The sequence below is a fragment of the Colletotrichum fioriniae genome (assembly GCF_027942845.1).
Source record: "Colletotrichum fioriniae strain IMI 355084 chromosome Unknown scaffold_14, whole genome shotgun sequence".
NCBI lineage: Eukaryota > Fungi > Ascomycota > Sordariomycetes > Glomerellales > Glomerellaceae > Colletotrichum > Colletotrichum fioriniae.
In genome coordinates this window covers 278,264-304,929 of record NW_027076850.1, presented here as the reverse complement: position 1 = coordinate 304,929, position 26,666 = coordinate 278,264, and the positions used below count along the sequence as shown (strand labels likewise).

At 53.5% G+C, this 26,666-nt stretch overlaps 7 protein-coding genes and 1 non-coding gene across 8 annotated transcripts; 6 read left to right on the top strand and 2 right to left on the bottom strand.

Moving 5' to 3' along the window:
• Window positions 1-431: 431 nt before the first annotated feature.
• On the top strand, window positions 432-3,148 carry N0V96_010272 (uncharacterized protein; the record flags this gene model as incomplete). Its single annotated transcript, XM_065758894.1, has 6 exons — window positions 432-683; window positions 807-1,100; window positions 1,243-2,140; window positions 2,194-2,384; window positions 2,467-2,768; window positions 2,860-3,148. 6 exons carry the CDS (start codon window positions 432-434, stop codon window positions 3,146-3,148), a joined length of 2,226 nt encoding a protein of 741 aa, XP_065612417.1.
• A 690-nt stretch (window positions 3,149-3,838) lies between these two features.
• Window positions 3,839-4,665, top strand: N0V96_010271 (uncharacterized protein; the record flags this gene model as incomplete). The annotated part of the gene is made up of 2 exons (XM_053194628.2): window positions 3,839-4,494; window positions 4,563-4,665. 2 exons carry the CDS (start codon window positions 3,839-3,841, stop codon window positions 4,663-4,665), a joined length of 759 nt encoding a protein of 252 aa, XP_053047797.2.
• A 3,180-nt stretch (window positions 4,666-7,845) lies between these two features.
• N0V96_010270 (uncharacterized protein) lies at window positions 7,846-8,655 on the bottom strand (the record flags this gene model as incomplete). Its single annotated transcript, XM_053194627.2, has 2 exons — window positions 7,846-8,306; window positions 8,376-8,655. The coding sequence occupies 2 exons, from the start codon at window positions 8,653-8,655 to the stop codon at window positions 7,846-7,848; spliced, it is 741 nt and encodes a 246-aa protein (XP_053047796.2).
• Window positions 8,656-12,204: 3,549 nt separating this feature from the next.
• N0V96_010269 (uncharacterized protein) lies at window positions 12,205-14,223 on the top strand (the record flags this gene model as incomplete). Its single annotated transcript, XM_065758893.1, has 5 exons — window positions 12,205-12,576; window positions 12,672-12,684; window positions 12,745-12,957; window positions 13,035-13,076; window positions 13,142-14,223. 5 exons carry the CDS (start codon window positions 12,205-12,207, stop codon window positions 14,221-14,223), a joined length of 1,722 nt encoding a protein of 573 aa, XP_065612416.1.
• Window positions 14,224-15,666: 1,443 nt separating this feature from the next.
• N0V96_010268 (uncharacterized protein) lies at window positions 15,667-17,146 on the top strand (the record flags this gene model as incomplete). The annotated part of the gene is made up of 2 exons (XM_053194625.1): window positions 15,667-15,768; window positions 15,854-17,146. The coding sequence occupies 2 exons, from the start codon at window positions 15,667-15,669 to the stop codon at window positions 17,144-17,146; spliced, it is 1,395 nt and encodes a 464-aa protein (XP_053047794.1).
• Window positions 17,147-17,573: 427 nt separating this feature from the next.
• Window positions 17,574-18,587, bottom strand: N0V96_010267 (uncharacterized protein; the record flags this gene model as incomplete). The annotated part of the gene is made up of 1 exon (XM_053194624.2): window positions 17,574-18,587. The coding sequence occupies one exon, from the start codon at window positions 18,585-18,587 to the stop codon at window positions 17,574-17,576; it is 1,014 nt and encodes a 337-aa protein (XP_053047793.1).
• Window positions 18,588-19,324: 737 nt separating this feature from the next.
• N0V96_010266 (uncharacterized protein) lies at window positions 19,325-20,007 on the top strand (the record flags this gene model as incomplete). Its single annotated transcript, XM_065758892.1, is given in 3 exon segments — window positions 19,325-19,513; window positions 19,526-19,614; window positions 19,676-20,007. Coding segments are annotated over 3 exon segments (610 nt in total), but the record flags the coding sequence as incomplete, so codon positions are not given.
• A 912-nt stretch (window positions 20,008-20,919) lies between these two features.
• N0V96_010265 lies at window positions 20,920-21,012 on the top strand. The gene has a single exon. It is a non-coding gene; the product is annotated as a tRNA-Arg (tRNA).
• Window positions 21,013-26,666: the final 5,654 nt, after the last annotated feature.

Sequence of the window (26,666 nt, the reverse complement as noted above, 5' to 3'; positions counted from 1 at the left end):
AACACACAACTGGCACACACACTCGACTCTGCAGAATCCCTAGGGGCTACTTCACAAGTTCACAGAGAGCTTGAAGCCATCTTGCCTCTTGCTGGTGTTCAATCTAAACATCTTTGGAGAGTGGGACTTTGATTCGTCTGGCGGGCTGACCTTACCTTGTCACATTGTCTTGGTGTCTTGTTAGCCTGCAGACTGCCGACCGGCACCACCTTCGCCGCCGCCGCCGCCATCTTTTCGCTTGACTTGATTGAAAAAGCCCTTGGCGCCCGCTGTCCCCAGTCTCCCCCGTTGTGGCCTTGGGGCCTTCTTTCCGTCCTCTTGCTTATCTTGTCGGTCGCTCTCCAGTCCATCCGCAATCGGCGTACCTAAACCCTCACCTTTCAATCTACTCCGTCGACAGTAGAGTGAAGGAGAGAGGCACAGTCGTCACGATGCCGTCCATTTTTCGCAAACGTGGCGAACCCGAGGAGATCACGCCCTACCCCGCCCTCGAAGACGATGCCGAGGCCACGGGCATCGAGCCGCTGAAGGCTCTCGCTCAATTCGAGAAGGCACACAAGCTCGATCCGAATATGCCAATTGATGAGCTCAACGATGTCGATACCGCGCTTGCTACCGGAAACGCCGAGAAGGGTCTCGAGATTGAACAGGCTCTTATGGAGGACAACTCGCCCTATCCAGAGGTACGTCGCGAAACTCCGCCCAGGCCTCGAGAGCCAGTATCGCGGTGGGACGGACAGGCAGAGGGAAAAGGCCAGATGAGAAACTCGTTCAAGTCGCTGACATGATGCGCTGCCGCAACAAAGGTCCGCGCTGTAGTACGGAATTACGATGTCGATTTGCCAGCAAATACGATTCGCGCATGGGTCATCGGCATGCTTCTTTGCACGGTTGGCTCCGGTGTCAATATGCTCTTCTCACTCCGCAACCCTAGCGTCACCATCACCACCTATGTCGTCCAACTCATCGCCTATCCCATTGGTCTGGGTTGGGATTTAGTCATGCCCGACAAGGAGCAGAATGTCTTTGGTGTCAAGTTCAACCTTAAACCCGGCCGTTTCAACTACAAGGAGCACGTTATCATTGTGGCCATGTCTAATGTGAGTTCGGACGATTTTTATCAGGAGCGGGGCCCTGTCGATACTCCAGATTGGAGAATAGCAGCAGTCAAGATTTCGAGTCGAGGCCACAGAGGCTTCTTGGAGAGAAAAGATCAACGACAGAACTGACTATGATTATTAGGCTGCGTACGGAGGTGGTGTCTTGTACGCGACCGATGTCTTGCTTGCACAGCAGCTCTTCTACAAGCAGCACTTTGGCTGGGCATTTCAGTTGCTCTTCGGCATTACTACCCTTTGCACTGGATACGGTCTGGCCGGTCTGGCCCGACGCTTCCTTGTGTGGCCCTCTGCCATGATTTGGCCCTCGAACCTGGTTAACTGTGCTCTCTTCTACACCCTTCACGACCACTCTGGCTCAGACCCTACCAAGACCAACGGCTGGAAAATCGGCCGCTACCGCTGGTTCCTTATCGTTAGCAGCGGTGCCTTCATCTGGTATTGGTTCCCTGGTTGGATTTTCCAGGGACTTTCGTACTTTACCTGGATCTGCTGGATTGCGCCCAAGAACGAGATTGTCAACAAGGTCTTTGGTGGCCTTTCAGGTTATGGACTCATGCCCATCTCATTTGACTGGACTGTCATCTCAGGTTACCTGACATCGCCGTTGATCCCGCCTTTCCACGCCATCGCCAACGTGATTGCGGGTATCATCATCTTCTTCGTTATCGTCTCTTCTGGCATCCACTTTTCCGGAACCTGGTATTCCGACTACTTCCCGGTACAGAGCTCCGAATCATTCGACAATACCGGCGCCGTCTACAACGTCACTCGAATCCTCGACGCCAACTTGCAGTTCAATGAGACCGCCTACAACGACTACTCTCCTCTCTACCTGCCAACTCAATTCGCTCTGGCCTACGCCCTGTCGTTCGCCGCCGTAGCTGCCGTTGTCGTCCACGTTGTTCTGTACCATGGCACGGAAATTTGGGGTCAGTTCAAGCTGGCACGCCATCAAGAGGACGACGTGCACATGCGTTTGATGAAGAAGTATCGTGACGCTGAGGACTGGTGGTATCTGGGTAGGTTTTGTCGATGGTCTCCTCCTTTGACCTAGGCTAACGATCATTTTCAGCGCTCTTCGTCGTCATGGTTGCCATCTCGTTTGGTGTTGTTGCTGGGTGGCCAACTGGGTTTCCTGCGTGGGCCTACGTTGTGTGCATTCTGATTCCCGTTTTCTGGCTCATTCCTATTGGCATCGTGCAGGCAATCACCAACATCCAGCTCGGCCTCAACGTCTTGACCGAGTTCATTATCGGTTACATGGTGCCGGGCCGCCCCCCTTGCGATGATGATGTTCAAGAACTACGGCTACATCTGCATGTCGCAAGCGCTGTACTTTGCGCAGGATCTCAAGCTCGGTCACTACATGAAGGTCCCCCCTCGTACCATGTTCGCCTCCCAGCTTGTCGCGTCGCTCTGGTCAGCTATCGTTCAGATTGCTGTCATGAACTGGGCCCTCGGCACCATCCCCGACGTCTGCCAGCCGGACCAGCCCAACAGCTACACCTGCCCCGGTGGTCGCGTCTTCTTCACCGCATCAATCATCTGGGGTGCGATCGGCCCCGCTCGCATCTTTTCCGGCCAAGCGCTGTACGCCTCTCTCCAGTGGTTCTGGCTCGTTGGCGCCATCACACCAGTCATCACTTGGTTCCTTGCCCGGAAGTGGCCCAAGAGCATCTGGCGCTACGTCAACACCCCCCCTCCTGTACGGCGGTTCCGGCTGGCTTCCCCCTGCCAGTGTCTACATCTACCTCTGCTGGGCGCTTGTCGGCACCATTTTCAACTTCTTCATTAAGCGTCGCTACACCGGCTGGTGGTTGCAATACAACTACATTACCTCGGCGGCTCTCGATTGCGGCCTCATCGTGGCCACGCTCATCATCTTCTTCACGCTATACCTCACATCCGCCAGGCCACCACAATGGTGGGGTAACGTCGACGTATTTCAAACGATGGACTGGAAGGGAACGGCAATCAGGACACAAGTAGCACCTGGCGAGATCATTGGCCCCAGTCGCTGGCCTTGAGGATTTGACGTGGATGTGAAAATTTGAGAAGCGTATTAATGATGTTCAGTTGGACAAGGATATAGGAGTTTGGTGGCTTCCTGAACGTATGTATCACGGTCTCACGGCCCTTGGGGAGGAGTATTTGGGTATTGCTATTATTTCACGGCTCTGATGCGAGGATTTGTCTGTACGGCTGATGACACCTCGGTGCGAATCTACTTGCCCGTCTATTTTATAAGTATGAATCAATGACAGGATTGACGTTGCAGTTCCAGTTGCGTATGATGTTGTGAATAGTGCCGCTTTCTGCAAGGTAATGGATACTTACTTACGGTATCTTTTTTTTCAGTGTTGTTTTCTGTGTACGACACGGCTTCCCAATGGAAATGGCAGCGACAGTCTTGCTAGCTGCCTCGGTTGGAGCCTCGCCTCCCCCAGTTCGGCACTCGACGCGATCGGGGCAGGTTCTCAGTACGTTTGACCTTCCATGAAGGAGCATCGCATTGAGAACCTCGCTTACCTCTGATTACCTAGGTACATTAGTCCCAAAGACGTCACCTGCTTCGAGCTCCGAGCTTCGAGCTTCCAGATCCATCATACACCCTTTTCAACATCCTGTATTCCGCCTGACTTGAAGCAACGAAACATCACATCACTACGAGTACATGTACCAACCAAAATACCCCCAAAAGTTCGCTGGTGAATACAATGGCCGGACCCAGCCCTGCGTCCTGGAACGAACCACCAATCGTTCCGCCCTTTTCCACCTACCGAGAAGATAAGAGCAAGAGACTACACAGCCGCGAGGGCAGCCGCGGCAGCGGCAAGAGTCAGCCCTTCTTGGCGTCCTTGGAAAGGCTGCATTCTCAATCCAACTGGAGCATGGGATCGATGAAAAAGAAGCAGGCCATGCTCATGTCGCAAATGACGTCGTCTCGGGGGACGCGGAGGTCGAGGGCATCGACCGAGTCCCGGGGGCCCTTTTCGTCCAAAGAGGACCTGGAGCTGCCGCCGAATATCTTGGCGGATAATTGGGATTCTTCAGAACCTTCTTCTGGTTCTGAGCAGCGCCCGCGGCGCCGTGGCAGCAAGAAGCCGAAGAAAAGGGCGGCGAAGGAGGAGCAGAAGAAGAGAGGGTTTCGGGCTAGGCTTCGACGACTTCTTGGTCGGGACGAGAAGAAGAGCAAAGGTGGTCACGAGTCACCATACGGCCACGAACAGACGAGACAAAACTTGCAGAGCGAGGACTCGGAGCTGTCTGATGAGCGAGATGCCACGGCAGTGCAGGATCCTCAACCAACCAAGGCTTACCTATGTTCACCGACAGATAGTACGCCTCCACCCAGCTGCCGCAACATCCTCAGGTACGTATAACCCTCGTTGATCCCGCTGCTTGGGATCTCGGAGTTGGTTCACTAATAGGGACCACCAGAGACGCTTTCGCCCAACATCGAGCTGAAGCAAAGGAGGAGGCGAACGATAGACCAAAGGAAGCTGTCAAGCCCATGGATGATGGACAACGGACGAAGCAATGAGCGACTTTCCGTCACGGCTCAACCGGCCTTGATAGCGGAGATTAGCAAATTGCAGTACAGATGTCGGGGGTCTTTGTGACAATTCTTGTCAAGAAGCTCTCAAGACCTGTAGGCCTGCTTCTGGCGTGGATGAATGGCGTAAGTTTGTACATCTTTGTATAGATGATTTCTTTTGGTGGACCTCATTCCAATCCTAATACACTTCCTCTTCCTATGAGCGCCAAGTTTCTACCTTTGGCAGATGCTACATAATAGATTTGGGGTATTCAGAAGAATACTCGACCATCCGCCGCGGCCAACCCGGTGCTGGAACACACGGCAAGATGGCGCCAGGAAATCTGTCTCGGAATTGGAGACACCAAGCATCGATATTTCGGTTCGACGTCTCCTTGGATTAAGGCCGTGGTGGAAGTAACCGCCCCTTCGGTTTGTCGCCTGGAATAGGCAGATCTCATCGCTGATGAACGCATTTCCAAAACCACAGGAGAATGATTTCGAGGACTCCCTCCCATGAAGGAATGAGACAACATTTCCTGGTGGCGCTGTGCCTGACTAGCGAGCCCTGACTCCTGGAGGCTCTTTATAAGTGCTTATCGCCCTTTTGATGTCTAACGAGCGAATCCTTCTGAATCATTGGGGGCGAGCTTCATCCCTCACCATCGCGATCATCGCAGGGGAACGAAGAACGTCTCACTTGAGCCTCTTGAATGGAATTTACCAAGGGAACGTCATGCTCGCGGAGCGGGTCCCGATCCAATCCCAGCCGTGCCCCATTTGACCACCCAGCCGGGTTCATCTCCGTGGTCTCCCCGAGATTTGCGAATGATCTAACAAGTTTGACAAGTTTGACAGCGTCTGTGTTGCATGTCTCTTTCAGGTCTATTGTCTTTCGGAACTTTGTGTCAGTCCATCCAGACAATGGGGAGGAGGAGCCTGGGGGCCAGGGGTATGGGGAGACATGCCAATGCAGACGTACCTCCCTTGCTCAACAAATACCAGTGAGGTTGTCTCACTCTCTTTCCTAGGCAAAAAAGACAACGACAGTGTGTTTGCAGTTCGTCAGGGCAGGGAATAAGGAAAGGGGAGAGGGAGCGGGAGGGCGGAGAGGAAAAAGCAAAAACAACAACAATGAGGAATACGGCCCTATCCATCTCCCTTTCTCTGGCGAACCTTAGTGACACCAAGGAAAAGTTTCCTGAGACAGGCTGAGTCAGTGACGGGCAAACAAAATACAAGAAAGTCTGGGACAAATTTCGCAACCTTGGTCCCTTTTGGAGCAAGCAGCAAGATAAGCAAGACGTGACTTGCCACTCTGGTATTGGTACTTGGCCCGTATAAAGCAAAGGGGAAAGACGCGTGGAGGTCGTAGATGTTGCTTGGCTCTGCGACTTTTGTCATTACACAAGACATACACACACACACACACACACACATACACACCCAAACTCAACTCCATATCCACACACTTCCATTCGTGATATTTGGGGGGGATCAACGGTCAAAATCAAACAATCAGCCACCATCAACCCAGCTTTCTTGACTTCAAGCCTACTGTAAACAGAGTCATTATTGAGTCTGCCTGTCGCTGTTTAACCTTGAGCAGAAATTTGAGGCAAATCCACTCAGACCATGTCATTCGCAAGAGAAAGTAGCAAACACACGATACTTTACGAGACGATATCTGGGTGCCGGGGCCTTGCTCTTTTTACGACCGCGCCCGCGCTGAACGCCACTCATTCCTATCAATCTGATTCGAATCGATATACGAGAGGAAATCGACCCCGTACAGACTGGGCTATTATCTTTCGATAAGAAGCGCTCTCTTTTCAGTATCCGGAAGGAGACTGGAAGAGACACGACTTCAGCTGGCGCATACGGGGCCGGTTTAGTCGACTTGACCATTTTGGGAACCGGATTCCCTTTCTGTCGAAAGTCGTGTATACAGGGGGAGAGAGGATCTCTAACACGTCCACAAGGTTTCACCAACACGCGCACTCGACCAAATAATTACACGAACTACGTGTAGTAAAGGACGTTCGCCGCGGCAAAGGGAAGGACAAGGAGAGAGGAACAGAATGGGTCGAAGCGGATACGATACCACGGACCTGGGAGGATTCGCAAAGAAGAAGAAGCCGAGATCTGCTGGAGGTGCAGGTGCTGGCACTGCTAGTGCTGGTGCCCAGGCAAGCTTCGCCGTTCAGAATGATGGCGGTGATTACGGGGCCTCGGCTCAAAGAGCGATGATGCAGCGGCAGATGCAGATACAGATGGCGCAGCAACAACAGTCACAGCAGCAGCAGCAGCAGCAGCAGCAACAGCATATGGGAGGATGGAACGGCGCGGGTTCGAGCTCTTCTGCTTCCGCATCGGCTTCGAGTAAGAATCGGGCTGGGGGCGGTGATGGCGGAGCTGCGGCGAAGAAGTAAGGTAGCGGAACAAGGATGAATAGCTTCGTTGAGAAGATACGAGATTTCGCTGTCGACTGCTTGGTGGTACGTTTGTTTTCACTTGACTTTCCGTCTTTTGTCTGGCGACGGTTGAAGCTGACGATAATTCGGCTAGATTTGAAATTTCGACTGGTGTGGAGTAGTACCTACCAAGGGCGAGATATGTTTGATGAGCTGATAGGGTCGGGGTGCGCGGAGTAAGTGCTAGAGAGAACAAAGCGAAATGAATCGACGCGCTGACGAGATTGAACAGAAAACCACATGAGTTGAAACCAGCGGTGAGCTGAGAGAGCGCTGGCCGCGATGCCTCCCTCTGACCTCGCAGATGGGTGAAAAAAAGCGCTCACGCCGTCATCCGTCCATCGAGATGCTACGACTGGCTAGAGAACAAGACGCGAGAGACCGGTCCATTGTTATTGAGAAGATGGATATTGGAGGTGCGTGGGTTGTGGCATCGAGAGATGAGACTCAAGTACTTGATGTACGCAAAAGAAGAATTGAGCAGTATAGTTCAAAGTTCTTTTCTATGTACTATTTTGTGATACACGTCGGCACATACATTCTTTCATACCAACACAAGAACAAGAAACGCTAGATTGAAGGAAAAGGGGTATCGATCCAGAGAAGAGAAGAAAAATAGCATAACATTGAAACGAGGCGTATCATCGTAGGAATCCAAGTAGCCATTATCGTTTGATAGTGGCCCGTGATATAGTCGGAACCGGGACATCCTTTAACTATACTGAGGCGGGTGTTGAGTCGGCGCCGTCTGAGAAGGCGGCTGCGGCATGTAATACTCGGCCGCCGCGCCGGTGGGAGCCGGCGCAGTACCGGCCACCGGGGGCGGAGCAGGTGACGGGGTACGATAATGGGGTGTGTAGCCCATGGGCTCGTACTTGCTGTCCGCGTTGTTGTTGTTGTTGTGGGTGCCAGCTCCGGCTCCGGCCCCGGCGCACCAAGAGTCTCGGGTACCGGTGTCATCGGACCTTCTGCCCTCTTCAATCTTGGCGTACGTGCCGCCACTGGAGCGCTTGGTCTCGTCGCCGTCACTACCGCCGCCGGACTTGTCCTTGCGCCGAGAAATGAATTTTCGGTAGAGAGTGAAGGGGATCCAGAGGCCCGTGGAGACGAGGAGGGCGTGGCCGAGGACGTGGCCGATGCGGAATTTCTTTCCTTCCTTTTTGCGCTTGAGTTCTGTTTTCCGTTGTAAGTCAAACTTGGCCGTTCAATACTCTTTCAACATTTCAACAGAAGGGGTCTTACCTTTGACCGTATAAAACGCGAGCGAGACCAGGAACAGCACAAACCACACAATCAGGACGATGATGAGGATCCGGGCCCAGAGGGAAAGCGCGCTGAAGCCGCCTCCTCCTCCTCCACCTCCTCCGCCTCCGCCGGCGGCACCGACGCGGCCGCCGCCTTTGTACTTGTTCTTGCCGCTCTTTGATTTGGATGATTTCGAGGATTTACTGCCACCACTGGAGCCGCGGCTGCCGCTTGAGCCACCGCCTTTGGGGACGCGGGACTCGAGGATGAAGTTCATTTGGGTTTTTTGGATTTTGTTGGTGTGTTGGTGTTGCTGTTCACTGCTGTAATCCCGCGGCGCTTAAAGTGAGATGGTTGTTGGAGGTTCAATTGGTTCTCTTCCTCGTTGGAGGATACCTGATTGGTTATGAGAGACTCAGTCACACGAAAGACTCGAAACTGAGGGGAAGATATGATAGAGCAAATGTGCACAGGAGTAAAGTAAGACTGGATTCAAGGCTGAAGGGAAGGTGAGAGAGGGCAGTAGGCTGCCAAGTCTTTAAGTATTAGAGACACCGCAAGCGGCGCCCGCCCGTCTTACATGCATTCACCGGTGGCCGGCGGTTTAGTCCCACCACCACCACCACCACCACCACCAGCACATACCCAGGCCACCGAACATTGTCCTTTGATCTGAGCCCTGCTAGTTACACCGTCACACACCGTACAGATACAGATAGTCTGGGGCTTGAGGCGGGGGTTGAGTTGGTTGGTTGGGCGGCGGACCCCTCTCTCGTCATTTCTGGCCTGCAATCTTCGACCTTTTTTCTGAGAGGCTGCGCAGCTGCGCAAGGCGCGTATCAATCGCCCCCCTCCCGGAAGTGGAAAACAAGCTTAACTTGTCCAGCAGAAAGTGCCTTGGAAGATGTCATGAGCTGGCCCAGCAGACGGCGACGATCACGGCTCTCTGCCATGCTGGCTGGCTGGCTGGCTGGTGATGAAGAGCGAGGAGACCAACTCGACGACGCGACAAGGTGGGATTGAGGATTTTCTTAGTCTAGTTCTTGGCAAAAGTTCAGCCGTAGTCTCGTAGATGATACCATTCGTCCAATTGCGCGCAAAAGAGGTACAACGGTGCGGAGGAAGGTCATCGTAGCGTGGGTTAATCTCACCATGACAGCCCGCTAGGGGGGCTCTTCCATGGCGTCGTCCTAGCTTATGGGTAATAGCCTGTAGTCTGTAGGTACGAGATACTCCATAGAAGAGAGGAAGAGTCGAAGAAGTCGCGACTTGATAATTCCTCTTTGGGCATCGTGGTCACCACAGTATCGGGCGGTGCTGCTCTACCAAGGTCCGAAGCTGCCCAGGGGGGCATGGTTAAGCGCTACTGGAGGAGGGATGACCCCTCCTGAACCTGGAGACTGTCCAAGACCAGGACCCAGACCCCCAGTTGGCAGCATCAATAGTAGGGGACCTGGCACAGCTCTCAATCAGCCTTACGGAGCGGCCATGTGCTATCCTCCCCTCTGCTCTGGAGACTGGAGCTCCATGGAGGCAACCGGAGGGCTGTGACTCCTTGGAGCTTATCGTACCTTTGGTACAGGGGGCATAATCCCAGTGGAGTGGACCAAGGTAAGGTCGTGCTTAACTGCCATGTCCCCTGGAAGCTTATTTCTCCATGTGCTTGACGTGACTCCGCTCTTATAATAGTGTAATCCGTAATCAGCGCCAATGCTCTTATTCTTCTTTCAGGGAACAATTTACGAAGATGTTCCCACCTCTAGGCATCGACAATATGATCCTTGGCAGTGATGGCATCTACAATCTCACAGGCCTCTTGGAACCTTGGAGTATCCGTAGAGAGAAGGAGAGCGAGAGACGATCGGAATGGCAAGCGACGAGAAGACGGTCGCGACGTCATTCAAGTGACGCTCTTCCTGTACACACATTGCAGATCGTCGCCCGGCACACGTTGAACTTTTGGAACTTGATTGGTCTAGACTTTAGGGGACCTCTTCTCTCTCTCTCTCTCTCTCTCTCTCTCTCTCTGTCTTCCTCTCTCTTCCCAAGTTCCTCCTTCCCGTAGTCTGCGGCACAGCATCGATCGCCTGCTGTTGTACATAGTATGCCGTCATTTCTACCGCTCAAATCATCCAAGACGGCGATGGATGCCATTGGTTCTTCCCCTTCTCTCGTCATTGAAGCCTCGGCAACTTGGCAGGGTCGATTCTTCATTGGTGCCTCAAGCTATCCTCGAAGACAAGAAGGCGCATACTGCGGTCAGAGCCGAAGATAAATCAAGATTTATCCACGAGGAATAGGGGAGCTCTGCGTTGATTACGTAGGAGAGATTTGGTATCATGTGGTTCTGCTTGTTCCTCCCGTAAGCCAACTCTGAACTTCCATGCAAACGGGTTTCCGCGGGCGGGCGGCGAACCCCACGTTGCAAAGCCCCCCTCCGAAGTAAGATGCCCATGCCGGATCACGGTGGTCTTCTCTTCAAGAATCCACCATACGGACATGGTGTTTGCCGATTGGGAAGTCAATTTCGACTTCATCCGGACCCCAGGAAACGTGGGCCGGTGGTGGGCCTGTTGGTAACTCAGCTTTCAAGACCTCACGTACGCCGTCTTTTACGTAGGCAGTGCTGCACCTCTGTGGCGGTGCTTGCTTGCTTTGCTCTCAATCTAGAGGCTAGAACCCATGAGGCTCTGTTTGTGTGTTTCTGTTGGTTTCAGTCTAGCATGGCAAACTACACCTCATTCTTTCAATCTTCAGATGAAGGGCCTCTGGCCCCGTACATGAAGGATTGATGTTTGGCGGCACAAGTCTCTCTTGGCTAGATCCGATCTGACCGATCTTTTGACGGTGAGATCTAAGTGTAACGACTCATCTCCCAGGGCCTATTGCTCTGTGGTATAATTTCCTTACAAGACCCCGAGATTCGATTTCCATTAATGAATTAGGATAACAATCTCCTCGTGATTGGAGGCACAGGCAAACAATACACGAAGCATCGATGGGTTCCAAAAACCCCATGTTCACCGCCAAACACGATCCATCCAAGATCTCGTGTCCTTGACGAAACACGATGCCAGAGACCAGATGCAAGATGCCATACAGACGAGGAAGAGAGAGAGTGTGTGTCCCCGAAGAAAGCCATTGACAGTTTTCGTCCGGTATATTCTTACTCAACTGGGGTACCCGAAGCTATGGCATACTTCCCGGACCTCGGACACCTCACCACGCTACATTCGGCCGCAAGAAAACCTACCTTAGTCTATCAATGGACACACCCGAAAACTTTCTTCTTCCTCTTCGACACGGACAACTAGCGGGCAGCAAAAACAAAACGAAAGAGGAGGGGCCTGCTATCTGTATCCGTACTTTTAGACTGCCCACTTTCTTCCCCCAATCTTCTTCCCGCCAAGGTGACGACAATAAAAAAAAGCTGCTTCAGCGCAGCGCAGCTAGGAGAGCTAGTTTTGTTCCCCATCAACCATCATCACCACCACCCTGTACTAGCGGCAGGCGCTAGGCTGGTTTGCTAAACCTCATTGTTCAAAGCTGGGCGCCACTTTTTCTTCCCCGTTAAGCACGTATCCCCGGCACGCAGTAGTTTGGGGGACGAACGGGCGGTTTGCTAAGTGAGGTGATGGTAGTGGCGGCGGCGTGGAGCGAGGTGGTGGTGGTGGTGGTCTGTTATATGGTCTACGGGACCCGGCCTCTCGGGTAGATACAGCTCGAGCTGAGAGACAGAGAGACAGAAAGCGACTTTGCATCTTCTCCCGTGCTTCAGCAGCTTCCCATCGCAAAGAGATACCAGCGCACGGAAGCGACTTCAAAGATGGCGATCCAAACCCTCCTCTCAGACCTCGCCCCGACCACACTCGCCCTCACCCCGACACAACTCACAGCACTCCTCTCCCTCCTCTGGCTCCTCTACGCCCTCCAGCTCGGCGTCCGACGCCTCTACTTCAGTCCCATCGCCCACGTCCCCGGTCCGCGTCTCGCGGCGCTGACGCAGCTGTACGAGTTCTACTACGACATTGTTCTCGGCGGGCAGTACACGTTCAAAATCATCGAGCTGCACCGGCGGTACGGGCCCGTGGTGCGGATCAGCCCGTGGGAGGTGCACGTCGGCGACCCGGAGTTCTTTTCGGAGCTGTATACGGGACCGGGGAGGGTTAGGGAGAAGTGGGGGTTTTATACGCAGCAGGTGTGTAATGTTGTGACTTTGATCCCCCTTTGCCTGAGAGTAAGGTTGGGAAGAAGAAATTAGACGTCTTTTTTTGCTAACGTGGACTGATTTAGTTTGGATCTCCTGGTAAGTGATATCATCAAGCCTACTCTCTCTTTAGTGAAGGCAAATATCATGAGCTAACAGGAACTGAAGAGAGCGCGCTGGCAACTGTGAACCATGATCACCACAAACTTCGGCGCGCGGCGCTGAATCCCTTTTTCTCGACGCAGACGGTCCGCAAGCTGCAGCCTGTCATTGAGGAACGGGTTGATGCGCTGCTTGACCGTCTTCTGGAACTCAGCGAGAGGTCTAAGGAGCCATTGGATGTCATGTACCCGTTTTCGGCCTTTACCAATGGTAAATTCAAAACCCTGGCCCATGTGTTCTTTTGCCGAATGGATCTGGAGTTTTCAGTCACTGACGCGATGGACCAGATGTCATTAACGAATACAGCTTCGCTAGGAGTGACCACCTCAGTGAGTAGCACGCTCTTGAATGGTTGGCATGCATCAGTGGCGGAAGCTAATTGGGAGTTCCGCAGTCGAGGACGAGACGTTTGGCAAGGTGGTGACTGATAACCTCCTCATGGGCACGCATCTAGGGCCCATGATCAAGCACATGAACTGGGCCTTGACGCTGGTCAACGCACTACCAGAATCCTTTTCCGGACGTTTCATTCCGGGTCAGTTTTTCTCCCCTACCATGCATCGTCGTCTTTCGCTTTGGCTCACCACTTACGCGTCACATCTACACACAGGCTGGGGCGGCTTCCTCAAGATGAAGAACGACATCAAGGACCAAATCGGCGAGATCAAAGCCACGCAGCACACGGAAAAGTGGCAGCTGGACGTCAGCCACCCGACAATCTTCCACGACATGCTCTCCTCCAAGCTCCTGCCGCCCGCCGAGAAGACGGTCTCGCGGCTCGCGCAGGACGGGCAGATTTTGGTGCAGGGCGGCACGCTCACAACGTCGTGGACGCTATCGCTGGCCGTGTTCCACCTTCTCAACCGGCCCTCGACGCTGCGTCGGCTGCGCGACGAGCTGTTCTCCGCGATTCCGGACCGGGATGCCGTGGTGCCGCTCGCGGAGCTGGAGAACCTGCCGTATTTGAGAGGTGTGGTCAAGGAGGCGCTGCGGCTCGGGTTCGGGACGAGTTCGCGGCTGGCGAGGGTGTGCCCCGACGAGACGCTGGTGTATCACGACAAGGACGGCAGCGGTAGGAGCGTGCATCTCCCGCCGGGGACGGTGATCGGGATGAGCACGTACAAGACGCAGACGGATCCGCATATTTATCATGACCCGTTTGGGTTCCATCCGGAGCGGTGGGTGGAGGACGGCGAGCGGCTGGAGAAGTATTTGACCGTGTTTTGCGGGGGCACGCGGGTGTGCCTCGGGATGGCGCTGGCGCAGGCCGAGTTGTACCTCATGCTTGCGAAGCTGTTCCGGCGGTGGGGCGGAGCGGGTGTCGTGGACGGGAGCGGGAAGGGTGGAGAGGACCGGCGGGCGGGTGATGTGGGCGTGCTCAGGATATTTGAGACGACGGTGAGGGATTGCGAAATGGCTGCGGACTACTTCATTCCGATTCCTTACAAGGTATGTGTTTTGACGGATCGCAGTTAAGGATTTGAGTGTGTGGTGACTGACGAGCAAATCTAGGAATCCAAGGGGATCCGCGTGGTGTTTGACAGACAGCACTGACTGACGATACCAGCGGCGTTCATCGTTAGTGTGCAACGGATAACTCCAGTGCCGGTGTCTTGTTCAACAAGCGCGAGATGTGCTGCAATTTGGGCATATGAGATTCGGATGGGTAATTGGTGGCTGAGCAAGCTCGGGAAATGCGGATTGCCGTCTTTGTCAGTGTGACATTGCTCCATCGCCGGGCCCTTTAGAGTTGCGATAGTCTGAGAATTTGGCGTCAATTCGGGAAGGACAAGTACAAAGGTCTTGGCCTCGGCTGCCCGTCATCTCCAGCACTATGCGAAGCATGGACGGTAATGCTGACGGCAGGCTTTGTCATCTGATGATTTGAGATGGGATTGAATGGCAGTATCGTAGAGCCTAATCTAGTGGAAGAGCATAGATGAATAAAATAGGTATCCAGAGATCGGATTGATTCTCGTAAATGCAAAGAAGAAGAAATACCTGGAGAGGATGGAAGCTAAGTGAGGTCCAAGTTCGCGCCTGTTGCCGGTGTGGAGGTCAAAGTGCCTATTGAAGCAGCGTCCAATGAGATTACCCCAAATAGCAGCTGACTACGGATACGTTCTTGGCCGAGTCCGGGGTGGGGGAGAAGACAGCAAATCCCCGGTCCGGCGTGGACGCCGTCCGATGTTTAGCGCAGCAGGACCTACGTAGTAAGGTACCTTACCTAAGGTATGTACAGTAAACCCGTGGGCCACAAGGTGCAGGAGCACAGGAGCACTGAAGGTCGGGTGGGCCCCACCCAGTCCCAGCCATTGGGGCAGCCAGCGTCAGCCCCTGACCCTGAAACATCGGACTGGGCCGACTGGATCACCACCATTGCCATGGCCCCAATTCAGGGGACAAGGGCAGAAAGAGCATGTTTCTGCACTCTCTCCACCACCACGGATAGGTACGAAGTACTGCAATGCACCGGCCGACGGCAATGACGGGGGAGCTTGGACACCGCGCGCCGCGACTTCCACGTTGTTCCTTTTACTGAGTGGTCCCGTTCCCCTCCAGCGTCCATCCGTACTCCGTACCTTCTTGTTGTGTTGTCACCTGTCGTCCCACCTCGATACTCTTTTTTCTTACCTTACCTACTTCTGCATACTATTCTTCTTTTCTTCTTCGTTTTCGGCTTTCTCGTCTTCAATTCCCGAGTCCCCGGCCTAATCCAGACTTGGCCTTTCTTTTCTTGCCTTGGCTGATTCTCTTCTTCTCCCCTGTTCGACTCGACTGTCTCTCTCCAACTACCCCACGCTCATTCTCTGGATCACTATACAACGTCCACTTGTTCACGAACACCGAATACAACGTCCTACACGATCCGATCTACCTCGCTCTTGCACGCAGGACCATCAGCGCAGGTCCGTGACAATGGCAGTGGCAGCGACATCACCGTCGCCCTCGGCGGCAGTCGACCCCTCCACGCGCAAGCGTGTGCTCAGGGTCATCGCCATCTCTCTGCTTCTCGACCTGGTATTATCCCACACCCTCGAGCCATTCTGGCCCTCTATCTCTCGCCACTTGTCTCCCCCAAAACTAACAAACATCTTTCCTCCAGATCTCCTTCACCTTCATCCTCCCGCTCTTCCCCAAGCTACTCGAATTCTACCGCGACCGCGAGGTCGGCCCTGAGATCGCAAACGCAACCGGCCCCGCCACCCTCCTCCAGTCTGTCCTGTCCGGTCTGAACCGCTACAAGGCCGCTTTCGCTCGCCCCATCGACTCCCGCTATGATATCGTTCTCCTCGGCGGCGCTCTTGGCTCCCTCTTCAGTCTGCTCCAGGCCATCGCCTCCCCTCTCATCGGTCACCTCTCAGACCGTCACGGCCGCCGCACCGCCCTGCTAGCCTCTATGTGCGGCAACATTCTTTCTGTGCTCCTGTGGGTCGTCGCCGTCGACTTCCGCACCTTCGTCGCCTCCCGCGTCGTAGGCGGCCTGTCCGAGGGCAACGTCCAGCTCGCTACCGCCATGGCGACGGATATCTCGGACGAGCAGAGCAGAGGCTCCACCATGGCCCTCATCGGTGCCTGCTTCTCTATCGCTTTCACATTTGGTCCGGGGCTGGGCGCCTGGCTGAGCAGCATCAGCACCGTCAAGGAGAACCCCTTCGCCACGGCCGCCGGCTTCAGCTTGTTCCTCATCCTGACCGAGACTGTCTACCTCTACTTCTGCCTCCCCGAAACCCTCCCCTCGTTGACTGGCAAGGGCCGCGGCGCGAAGAAGGATGACAAGAGCACGACGAAACCGAAATCGACACCCCTGGTCCGAACGAACTCGCATTTCCTCCTCAATGCCGTCCACTTTGTCTTCCTGCTCTTCTTCTCTGGCATGGAGTCCTCCCTCTCCTTCATGACCTACGAGCTCTTCGCCTTCGGCTCCGCCAAGAACGGCCGCCTCCTCGGTTTCGTTGGTCTCGTCGCCTCTATTCTTCAGGGCGGTGTCACCCGCCGCCTCCCACCTTTACTCTCCGTGCGTACTGGTGTCGTGGCCTGCCTGGCATCTTTTATCCTCCTGGGCCGGATCACAACCACTGGCGGGCTGTATGCTGCGGCAACGTGTCTCGCTGTCACATCCGCAACCGTCGTCTCGGGTCTGAACACCCTGAGCAGCTTTGAGGCTGCCGAGGACGAGCGCGGCGGCAAGCTTGGTATCCTGCGAAGCTGGGGCCAGCTTGGACGTGGGTTGGGGCCGATTCTCTTTACCAGCGTGTACTGGTGGGCTGGCCGCGAAGTTGCGTACACCATGGGTGCCACGGGTATGGCTGTCGTGGCTGCCGCGGTGTTTGCCGGTCTCAAGACGCCGCCTGGATCATTGAAGAAGAAGGTGCCTGCTGAGAAGAAAGCGGCGTGAGACAGTTTTGATGTGTAAAACAGTAAGATAGAGTCTATTGTGAGGCACTGTATGAAGGGCCCCTTTTTTTGTGTTGATATTCGATCTACTGTACATGTATTCGGCAAAGGGCAGCATTTTCAAGGAGTCTGATGCAAGGTTCAGTGTAGTATACTCAGGGGGACAAATGTACATGATGTTCTGTTCTGTTAAGTATGCTGGCAAGATCTGGAGGTGTTCTTCTTCACTGGGGTATGGTAACTAACGACGTAAATGGGGCCTGGAGGCTTCTTGTCTGTCAGTCTTATAAAGCAGCTCATGCACACGGCACCTAATGAAGGGCATACGAAACATCAGTGAGGTATTCGCCAAGAGGATCATCGGGTAATTTCTCTCTTCTTCTATTCTGCCATTCTTTCGCATCTCAGCGCATCAAGCCAACACTACCTCACAAACCGACCCATTCGAGCGACTTCTCCCAAAGCAAAGTAGCCTTTTCAACATCATACGCGTGCTCGCCGTACCCGGGCCCCCACGGCTCCCCAGCCGGATCCCAAGGGCCGATAATCTGACAGTCCTCGAGGTACACCCCACCTTTACCCTCGAGCGCGGCGGCCGTGGCGGCCCATACGGACGTCGACGCCCCCTGCGGCGCCGTCTTGAAGATCTTGGAGAGGTACGGGTGCTTGGCGAAGCCGCCCTGCTGCTCCTCGGGCATGTGGCGCATCAGCTCCGTGATGACGCCTCCGGGCTGCAGGCTCAGGGCATGGATGCCCTGGCTTCCGTACCGTCGCTCGATTTCGTTTGCGGTCCAGAGGTTTGCGGTTTTGCTTTGGGCGTAGGTTGCCATGGGATCGTAGCAGCCTTCGTAGTTGATGTTTGAGAAGTTTGGCTGGCCGAAGCGGTGGGCTACGGAGGAGACGATTACGACGCGGGAGGAGGAGGAAGAAGAGGAGGTGTGAGATGGGGTTGCGGCTTTGAGAAGGGCGGGTTGGAGGAGGTTGAAGAGGAGGAAGTGCGCGAGGTGGTTTGTGCCAAACTGCGTCTCGAAGCCGTCCTTTGTGCGGCCTTCGGGGGGCGTCATGACGCCCGCGTTGCAGATGAGGATGTCGAGCTTGTCTGTGCTGGCGAGGAAGGCGGCGGCGCAGGCGCGGACGCTGGCGAAGGACTCGAGGTCGAGTTCGAGCAGGTGGACGCGGGCTGTGTCATTCACCATCTCGTCACCCAGGGCTTTGCGGGCTTTGGCGAGGTTGCGGGCCGTCAGGTAGAGGGTTGCGCCGGCGAGGTAGAGGGCCTTTGCGGTTTCGGTGCCGATGCCGGCGGAGCAGCCTGTGATGAGGGCGGTTTTGGAGGCGAGGCCTGCGGGGACGAGGTTCTCGTCGCGGACGATTTGTTCTGCTGTTGGGCGGGCGTCGCCTGGACCTTGCGGGTTGGCGTGGATTGCGATGTAGCGGTCTGCCATTGTGACGAGATGTGATTCAGGAAAGAGGGAGGAGGAGGAGGTGTTTGGTTGGATGGGTTGTTGGATTGTTCCAGGGAACGAGCTGAGAGATTGGATTGTGATGATCCATTTTATTGTAGATGCGGAAGTTTTTATATGGCATTTGGATTGCTACTCTCATCATTGTGACTTTGCGACTATGACGTTACAGAAGCCAAAGTATATACGGATTTACCGTAGCTAAGACTTGTCATCGAATCCACATGTGGTGTTTTTGTTGTAGTCTTGCTTTGCCCCAGTCAGCAACTAGCTGACTCGCAGCCATATGTCCGGTCTCGTCCGACATGCTAGTCCTCACAACATATCGCCAGACTTGGCAAGTATTCGCCGTAAATCTGCACGTTTCGTCAAACGAGACGGCAAAAATTGCTTTCGAATCGATTCGATGGTAACGGGCCCCTCGAAGAGCCCGATCGTTGCCTCCTTTTTTTTTAAGTCCGAGAAGATAGCTACACCATTGCCCAACTTTTCACTGAGAAGCAAGCTGTGATGTAACGAAATAAGTGCCTTATTCAAAGTAGAAGACCTTCGGAACTCGAGTGTCAGTTCCTTTACTTTAATCTACCTAGAAATTAAGAAGAAAAAAAAAAGAACATTTCCAAATCTCATCTCCTTTCACTTTGTCTCCGCTGTTTGCCCGCGAAACCAAACACTCCCCCTTCTTCCCCCCTCCCTTTCTTTCTTCATCAAAGCCAACAATGACCCAATTAGTTTGGCTTATCACAGGCTGCTCCTCAGGCCTCGGCCTAGAACTGTCCCGCGAAGTCCTGAAAAGGGGTCACCTCGTAATCGCCTCCTCGCGTTCCCCAGAAAAGACGGCCCATCTCATCGAGGAGATCCAGCAAGCAGGCGGCCACTGGATTGCCCTAGACGTCACAAATGACAACGTCTAACAACAGGTAGACAGCGCAGCGCGAATCCACGGACGGATCGACGTACTCGTGAACAATGCCGGTTACGGCATCGCCGGCGGCTTCGAGGACCTCAGGTAAAAATTAAAAAAACTCCCCAACGAAGTATTTACGGAAGCAGCATGATTTGACGAAAAGACCCCCCAGCCTGAGCGACTTCCAAACCCTCTTCGACACAAACCTCTTCGGTACAATCCGCGCAACCCAAGCCGTCCTCCCGCACATGCGCGCCGCCCACTCGGGGACGATCATCAACATCTCCTCCACGGGCGGCCTCCGCGGCCTCGCCGCCGTATCCGCCTACTCATCCTCCAAGTTCGCCGTCGAGGGCCTCTCGGAATCTTTGGCGGCCGAGTACGCCGACTTTGGCATCCGCGTTATACTCGTCGAACCGGGCCCGTTTCGGACCTTATTCCGGGACCAGCCCGGCTTCTCGCCTACCGCGGGGCGGATGAGTGCGTTTTATGGAGGTACGGCGGCGGAAGGGGTGTTGAGGTATCTGGAAGGGAGTGGTGGGAGGCAGGCTGGGAATCCGGTGAGGGCTGCGCGGCAGATGTTTGATTTTGTTACGGGAGAGGGTTGGCCGTGGAGGTGAGGGAGAAGGAGAAGGAGATGGGGGAGGGGAAGGGAGGGAGGTTTCTGAGGCTTCCGTTGAGTAAGGCTGCTGTTGCGACGGCGAGGGCCAAGGTTGAGGATTTGGAGCAGAATATTGAGGCCGTGGGGCATATTGCTAATGCTTGCGATTTTGATGAGTGAGAGGGTAGCTGGAAAGTTACTTGAAGTGGAGGTTTAGACCTAGTCCTTCTCGTCATTGAACTGTTTTCCAAGAGGATCAGAATGTTTGAAAGGAATTGCTCTGCCTAGAGTGGTGCTTCTCTCGATACAGAAGAAGCATTGTGTTAAGAGGACCTGCTTGAGGTATGACAATACTGTAGCAATCTGTTTTATATCGGCTGGTGAGATTCTTCGCCAGTTAAGTTCCCGCATCAGACTTAGACTTAGATGACATCAGATAGTGAGTGATCACTTGTGTCGGCGTTGAAACAGGATATCGACACTAACCTTTTGTCCCTAGTGTTTTACTCAGCTGTCGATAACACCGTCATTGAAATATCACGAAGAAATCTCAGACCTTCCAAACTCCCAATAATTCATCAAATCAAAACAGACAACCCATTTTCTGCAATTTCCTTCGCCTCTATATCCCAGGATCTTTTAGGGAAAATGTTGCAGCCTAACCATATCAACAAACGGAATATACACATTACACAGACATTCACACCGCCCACCACCCTCCCTCTCCCATTCTTAACGCGCCTTCCCGTCATCTGAAACCCAACAAACAAAGTAAAAAGACCCGGTGGTCGAATGGTTACAAGCACGCCGTCGTGGAGCAATAGTAGCTTATTGGCCTCCTACCTCTTCCCCGAGGGAGTCTCAGCCAAAGGTTGCGGGTGCAAGTCCCGCCGTCGGTACAATTTTTTTTCTTTTCCTTTTTCCGTACCCTATTGTTTTGTACCATCTTTTACTCATTTCCTCTTTTTCTTTTTTTATATATAACAGTTTACAATGTAATAGTTACTCACTACCTATCCATGGAGATACTGGGAACAAACGAAAAAACGAAGAGACAAACGCCCCCGTCCAAGGTTTACCTCAAATACTCCACCCACCTGATCACATCATGCGGCCAGGAAACAATAGTCAGCACAAGCATCCTTGCATGGGAAATAAAACATCCTTAGAAAGAAGAAACCCCACTGGCACAAGTCCAAATTGAAAGAACTGCCTGTTCTTTCCATTCAGCATGCCTCATAAATCACACCTATATGCCTAACCCAAGAAGTATTTGAGAATATATACCTTATCACGCCACCTTTTGAGGACGAGTACGAAAAGAGTCTATTTCTTATCCTACCACATACTTGTATACAAGACCAAATCCATGACGAGTACCAGGAGCTCGCTACAACTTACCATCAATGGATCTCGATTGAATACGGTATGCCTTGTCAAGAGATCCGCAGTCTCATGAAGCTCTTCTCTTAGCATGAGCCTGGTTTTCAACACTGCAGCCAATCTTACGGACAGATACATTATTCTTGTTATAGCATTCCAGATGCTCTGCTCCTATTTTGACGTACTGCGCAATCGAGAGATGGGTGCCGAGATTAACTTCCATCTGTAGCTGCAGTTCAATAGCAGTATCATCTTTCTCCTCTCGTCGACCAAGATAGCAGTAGTCCATATCTAAAAGTCAGTATTCTCAATAGACCCTCGTCGGCGTGTAGGCTTCTACATGAACAATCTGAATGCCATTTCTACCAAGAAATAAGTCCAGCCTCGATATCCATTCTCACATCCCATCCCATCTCCTAATTTAATGGCTTCTGGGATGAGAGGGAGGGAGGAGGGTGGGGGCTTAGTTCCAGCGCGTCCAAACCACAGCCCTACAGGTAAGTAGTCTCGACAGAGATTTCATCAAGTGATTCTGAGGTTAGATCGAAACAAGCACCACGGAGTCCGAAGACCGCCATCCAAGACCGAGACAATATAACCAGAGACAAAGTTGAGCAGACCAAAGACAAATCTGTGGGATGTTGGCTGTAAAAAGTAGACTTTCACGGTTCCTAGGCTGGCTACATGACTCTAGTCCAAATGACAGCTTGGTCTTGACTCCCGATACAAATAGACAAGAATCTTCATCTGAGGCTCAGAATTTGGGCCCGATGTATACAATGTCTAACGGCCTGCGCATCGGTTTTTAAGTAAATCTGTTCAAACTGTTACAGCTTCACTCCATGTTCGAAGAGGCCTACTATCGGTAGACTGACTAGTCATTGTAGAACGGCCTTCAGGAGAACTTCATGCCTGGAGCCTTATGCAAGTTTTTCAAGCTTGCCAGGCCGCTATTGAGTGATAAAAAGGTGTTTGGAAGCTTCTGTGCGCGAATGAGGTTGAAGAGGTGTCATCGAGGGAAGGAAAATCATGATAGAATAACCTCACGGACACAACGACTTGTTCGTGCCCAGTTCAGACCCGTCGTCTACTTCTTCAATCGTGAGCTTTCGGAATTCGAACCACTTTACTCACAGACCAAATCAGTGATTTTCCCTCAACCCGCCGAGGGCGATATAAGCATCAACACCCACCCTGGGTCTGCGGCATGCTATGCACGAGCACACGCAAAAGCCATTAGAGATGAGTTGGCATGTGGTTAGTGCTCGAAGAAAGTTAGACGCGGGGAAATAACAACAAACCAGAAAGTATTCTCAATCAAAAGGGAGAAAGCATGTCATCAGCCGGGTTCATCCGAAGTTCGACGCAAATAGTGAGTAAATCTACGGGGGGGCTACTGAATTGGTCGACTCGCACCCCACCTTTTGAGTTTCCACACTCAAAGGAAGACGACCTGGAAAGGCTCAAGAAGGTTGGGCCGAGATGGCATATGTGCCCCCCCTTTCGTCCCTGATCGGGGCCTGATGCAAAAGGTAGTGGACGTGGGGAACGCTCTTCCCATGAACCGTGTGTCCAAATCTGCAAGCGCTGGATTGGATGCCATGTGCCCATGTCTGGTCAGCTCTGACTGGCTTCTCAAGTGTGATGTCGAAGGACCAATGCAAGAACCTGCATGTCGGTGCATGCGTGGTTTGCAACCTCTCTTACGTGACCCTCCTCTCACCTGCATCACCTGCTGCTGCTGCCATCACGAACGAGGCTGGCCCGACGGGCGACGACAGCTTTGAGCCAGCAGTATATGTGGCCGGAGGCCCCATAGTATGGGGACGAGCAACCTCTTCCTTCTCGGCTACTCCTGGGCGAGCAAGAGTCTCTCGAGGCTGTCATCTGTTGTTCAATGCAACGTTCCGATCTTCCTCCGACAACGCATTCCGGGCTTTCGGCAGCGCCTTATTAGTCTGCCGAGTCGAGTGACCCCCCGAGATCCGAGCCGGTGGGTGTGATATCTTCCCGGGGTCCCTCGAGCTTCCTTCCGTGTTGCGAAAAGTATCGGATCCGCCGTTCTCAGATTGCCAGAGCGGCGCCATGGCAGAGCGGAATCCAGAGGGGCCAAACCCACTGGCTACGATTGCGTACTGCCATTTCGATCAGCATGTCGTACGAGTCGCAATGACGGACCGCGGCGCTTCCAGAAAATTAGCCCCGGTGCAATTGGTGACATGCAGCCTTAGTGCTTTATTGGAGTGGTCCCCAAGCGGCGAGTCCAAGAGCAGCCAAGCGGGATTACCCCCATGTTTCCCGCTGCCCAGAACCATTAATTTCGTCAGCAAACTGTGGGAGGCTGCATAAAGGTAGACCGTTGGAGCGTTGCGCCGGAATATGTCCTCGATTTGGTCTGGTGTTGGTCACTGTTTCCAAGTCAGGTCGCTGCTCTTTGCTGTTCGGAATCAAAGTCAAGGGAAAGACAGGCACCGACTGAGTTGTTGCTGAAAGAATTTGTTCATATCTGTTCGATGAGGCGATGATTTCATGGCTGCTGCAAAAACTTTGGTCCCCGATCATCAGCGGTGGAATTCTGCGCATACACTAAGCGTTGCTATCGTGGACAACTGCCCATGTCAAGTGGTAACGGCGTGAAGTCGGGTACATGTCCGCAACCTGGTTCCCCGTAACCCCACGAATCACCTAATTGGACCCGATCTCTGTACAAAAAGGATGTCTGACGCTACCCCATGCGACAGTTGGGTGTGAGTGTGACAATTGAGTGGTAGACCGAATTGGCCGCAGAGTACGGATAGCTGGTCGCCCGTAAGAAAGGCGGGATTGTGTTATTACACGTTGTCGACCTTGGCTGGACGCCATCAGCCAACGGCGCAGTTTCTTTCGGCATTGTCGGGACAATAATCCTTCGAGAAGAAACAACACCATATGGCCATCGCAGATCAGCTGGGCCAACCGCAGTTTGGCAGGCAGGGAAATGGCCAGCCGGCAGCCTGTTCATTGTACAGACTGACTGATTGAGCTGGACCAAACGTGCGCTCGTGGCGTCGGCCACTTGCAAGTGAGGTCCTCGGTTTAATTCATTATACCTGACACGTCAAGAGGGTTCTGGGCAGTACGGTGTCTAAGCGGTGTCAGCCAGCCCTTCGACGCATCAAGATTCAGCTCGGAGAACTTGTCATTGATTTCTCAAGAGAGAATTCAAGGTTTGGCGAGACGGGACGAGTGCGAGGTCCTGGCGGGCTGTCATCAGACCATCACAATCCAGATCGTCGGGTTGGGCTGTCGTAGTCGAGACAGAAATCAAACTCTACGCAGTACCGTCCATGGGTTTCTCGCCATGGCGATTCCGAACATCCAATGGATGTGACGGGTTGTTCTGTCGTATCTCCCATTCTCCCCAAAGATCCCTTGGGCCGGTAATGAGGAGTTTCCGGCTGGTAGAAAAATCGTACCAGCCAGAGCCAAAAGTGTCCAAACAGGTGAAGAGCCAAGACGCAGGTTGCTTCCAATGGAAGGGAGCAGGTTCAGGGATCCTTTGATGGGTCCACTTCCCGAGTCGACAAGAGAACAGAGTTGGAAACTGTTCCATTGAAGTTTCAAGAATCAGTGGCGCGTCTTCCATTCCATCAAGGAGGGCGCCAGTAGCCGACGGATCGCTGAGAGACATCGGCAAGCTGCCATCGATATCGATGCCGACTTTTTGCCGCGCACCGGTGGTCATTCTGCAGCCAGTTACGGGTTAGTCGCCCCCCATTCAGGGAGCTGAGCCACCAGGACTAGGACAGCCTTGCAGGCTTGTAGCGTGCGACCTGCTGCATAGGTGTGTGATGATGACCTGCTGCAGGCCGCGCGGGTCGCAGATATGACGGCAGGGCAGCCATTTGCTGCATCTTTGGCAACAGCGGCGGAGTCGTAGTAATAGTAGTCGTTGGTACCCAATCACACTCACTTCATCGCGTTTCCATGTCTTGCGCAAGTCTCGTCAATTCCATCAAAAAAAGGTCATTCGCTTGCTCGGAACGTTGGACCGAATCAAGTTGCAACATGATCAAAACCGTTTCGACATTGGGCCTCAGAGCAACCGAGCGGAAGCCAAAGAAGAACAGACTCGGCGGACATTACTATCTCGTGTCGGTCATGATGGTCTGATCCCATCGCACGGTTTTGGTGATTCGTTGACATTGCGACGGCGCAGCTGCCAGTCCGCCAGCGCCTTGAATCGTAAAGCTTGAGGGATCTGGGATCAGGGGAGGACGATGTGTGGATCACCAGAGATTGAGGGATCTGGCCTCGCGGTCTGAAGCTCGGGACGCTGACTGCCTGAGGCGAATGGGGCCGCAGCGCGAACCTCAAGACCTGAAGAGAGGAGCAGTCCGGGTGAGTTGTGTTTGATTGCCGCTTCTAGGGCACGCAGGGCTCTCCATCTTGGGGGCGAGAACTGTGCGTCCGTATTCTTCTAGAACACTGGCGACGTGAAGATCAGAATCATTGCCGGATTGTTGATATCAGTGATCTTCCCGTGGGGTTGGGCCGTGTTTGGTCCGAAAACGCCGCTCTCCGAGACTCTAGCAGCGGCGATCGAACGGATGCTCCCCCAGCAAATGATACGGAGTAGAATATGCCGGTTATGGTGTTTCCGCGCATCGTTACCGACGGAATCCCGCCGTCCACGAAGTCCTGTGCATGACCTGTGGGGGAAGAGGAATGGAGGTGGGAGCACGGCGGGAGTTCGGTCCATTGTAAGGAAGGCGGCTTGATTTGATCCAATGGTTCCTCGGTGATGGTGCGTGAGTGTGCATGGCAAGCACTGTGCGGGGTAACAAGCTCGATTTCTTGTTGCTCAGGAAGCCCTCCACAACCCCAATCATTAATACTGCGCAGTAAGTACTCCGTAAAATAAGGCCGATCACGTAGACAGCGGCCGGCAAGGAAACTTTCAGTTAGGGCAAGCCAGATGCTGACGACACCTACAAACTACAGCATGTCGACGTGTCAGTTTTGTTTGGCCAAAAGGGTTGCAAGCCATAGGCGGTGCATCCTTGTCGACACCAGCCCAGCTGTTGAACCGTAGTCTGCTGGTAACGAAGTTGTAGCCTCTCGTGCGGATACGTAGTTGTCAGGTTTCGGAGAGTGAGAGGCGAGGCAAGGAGGTTCTAGGACACCCACC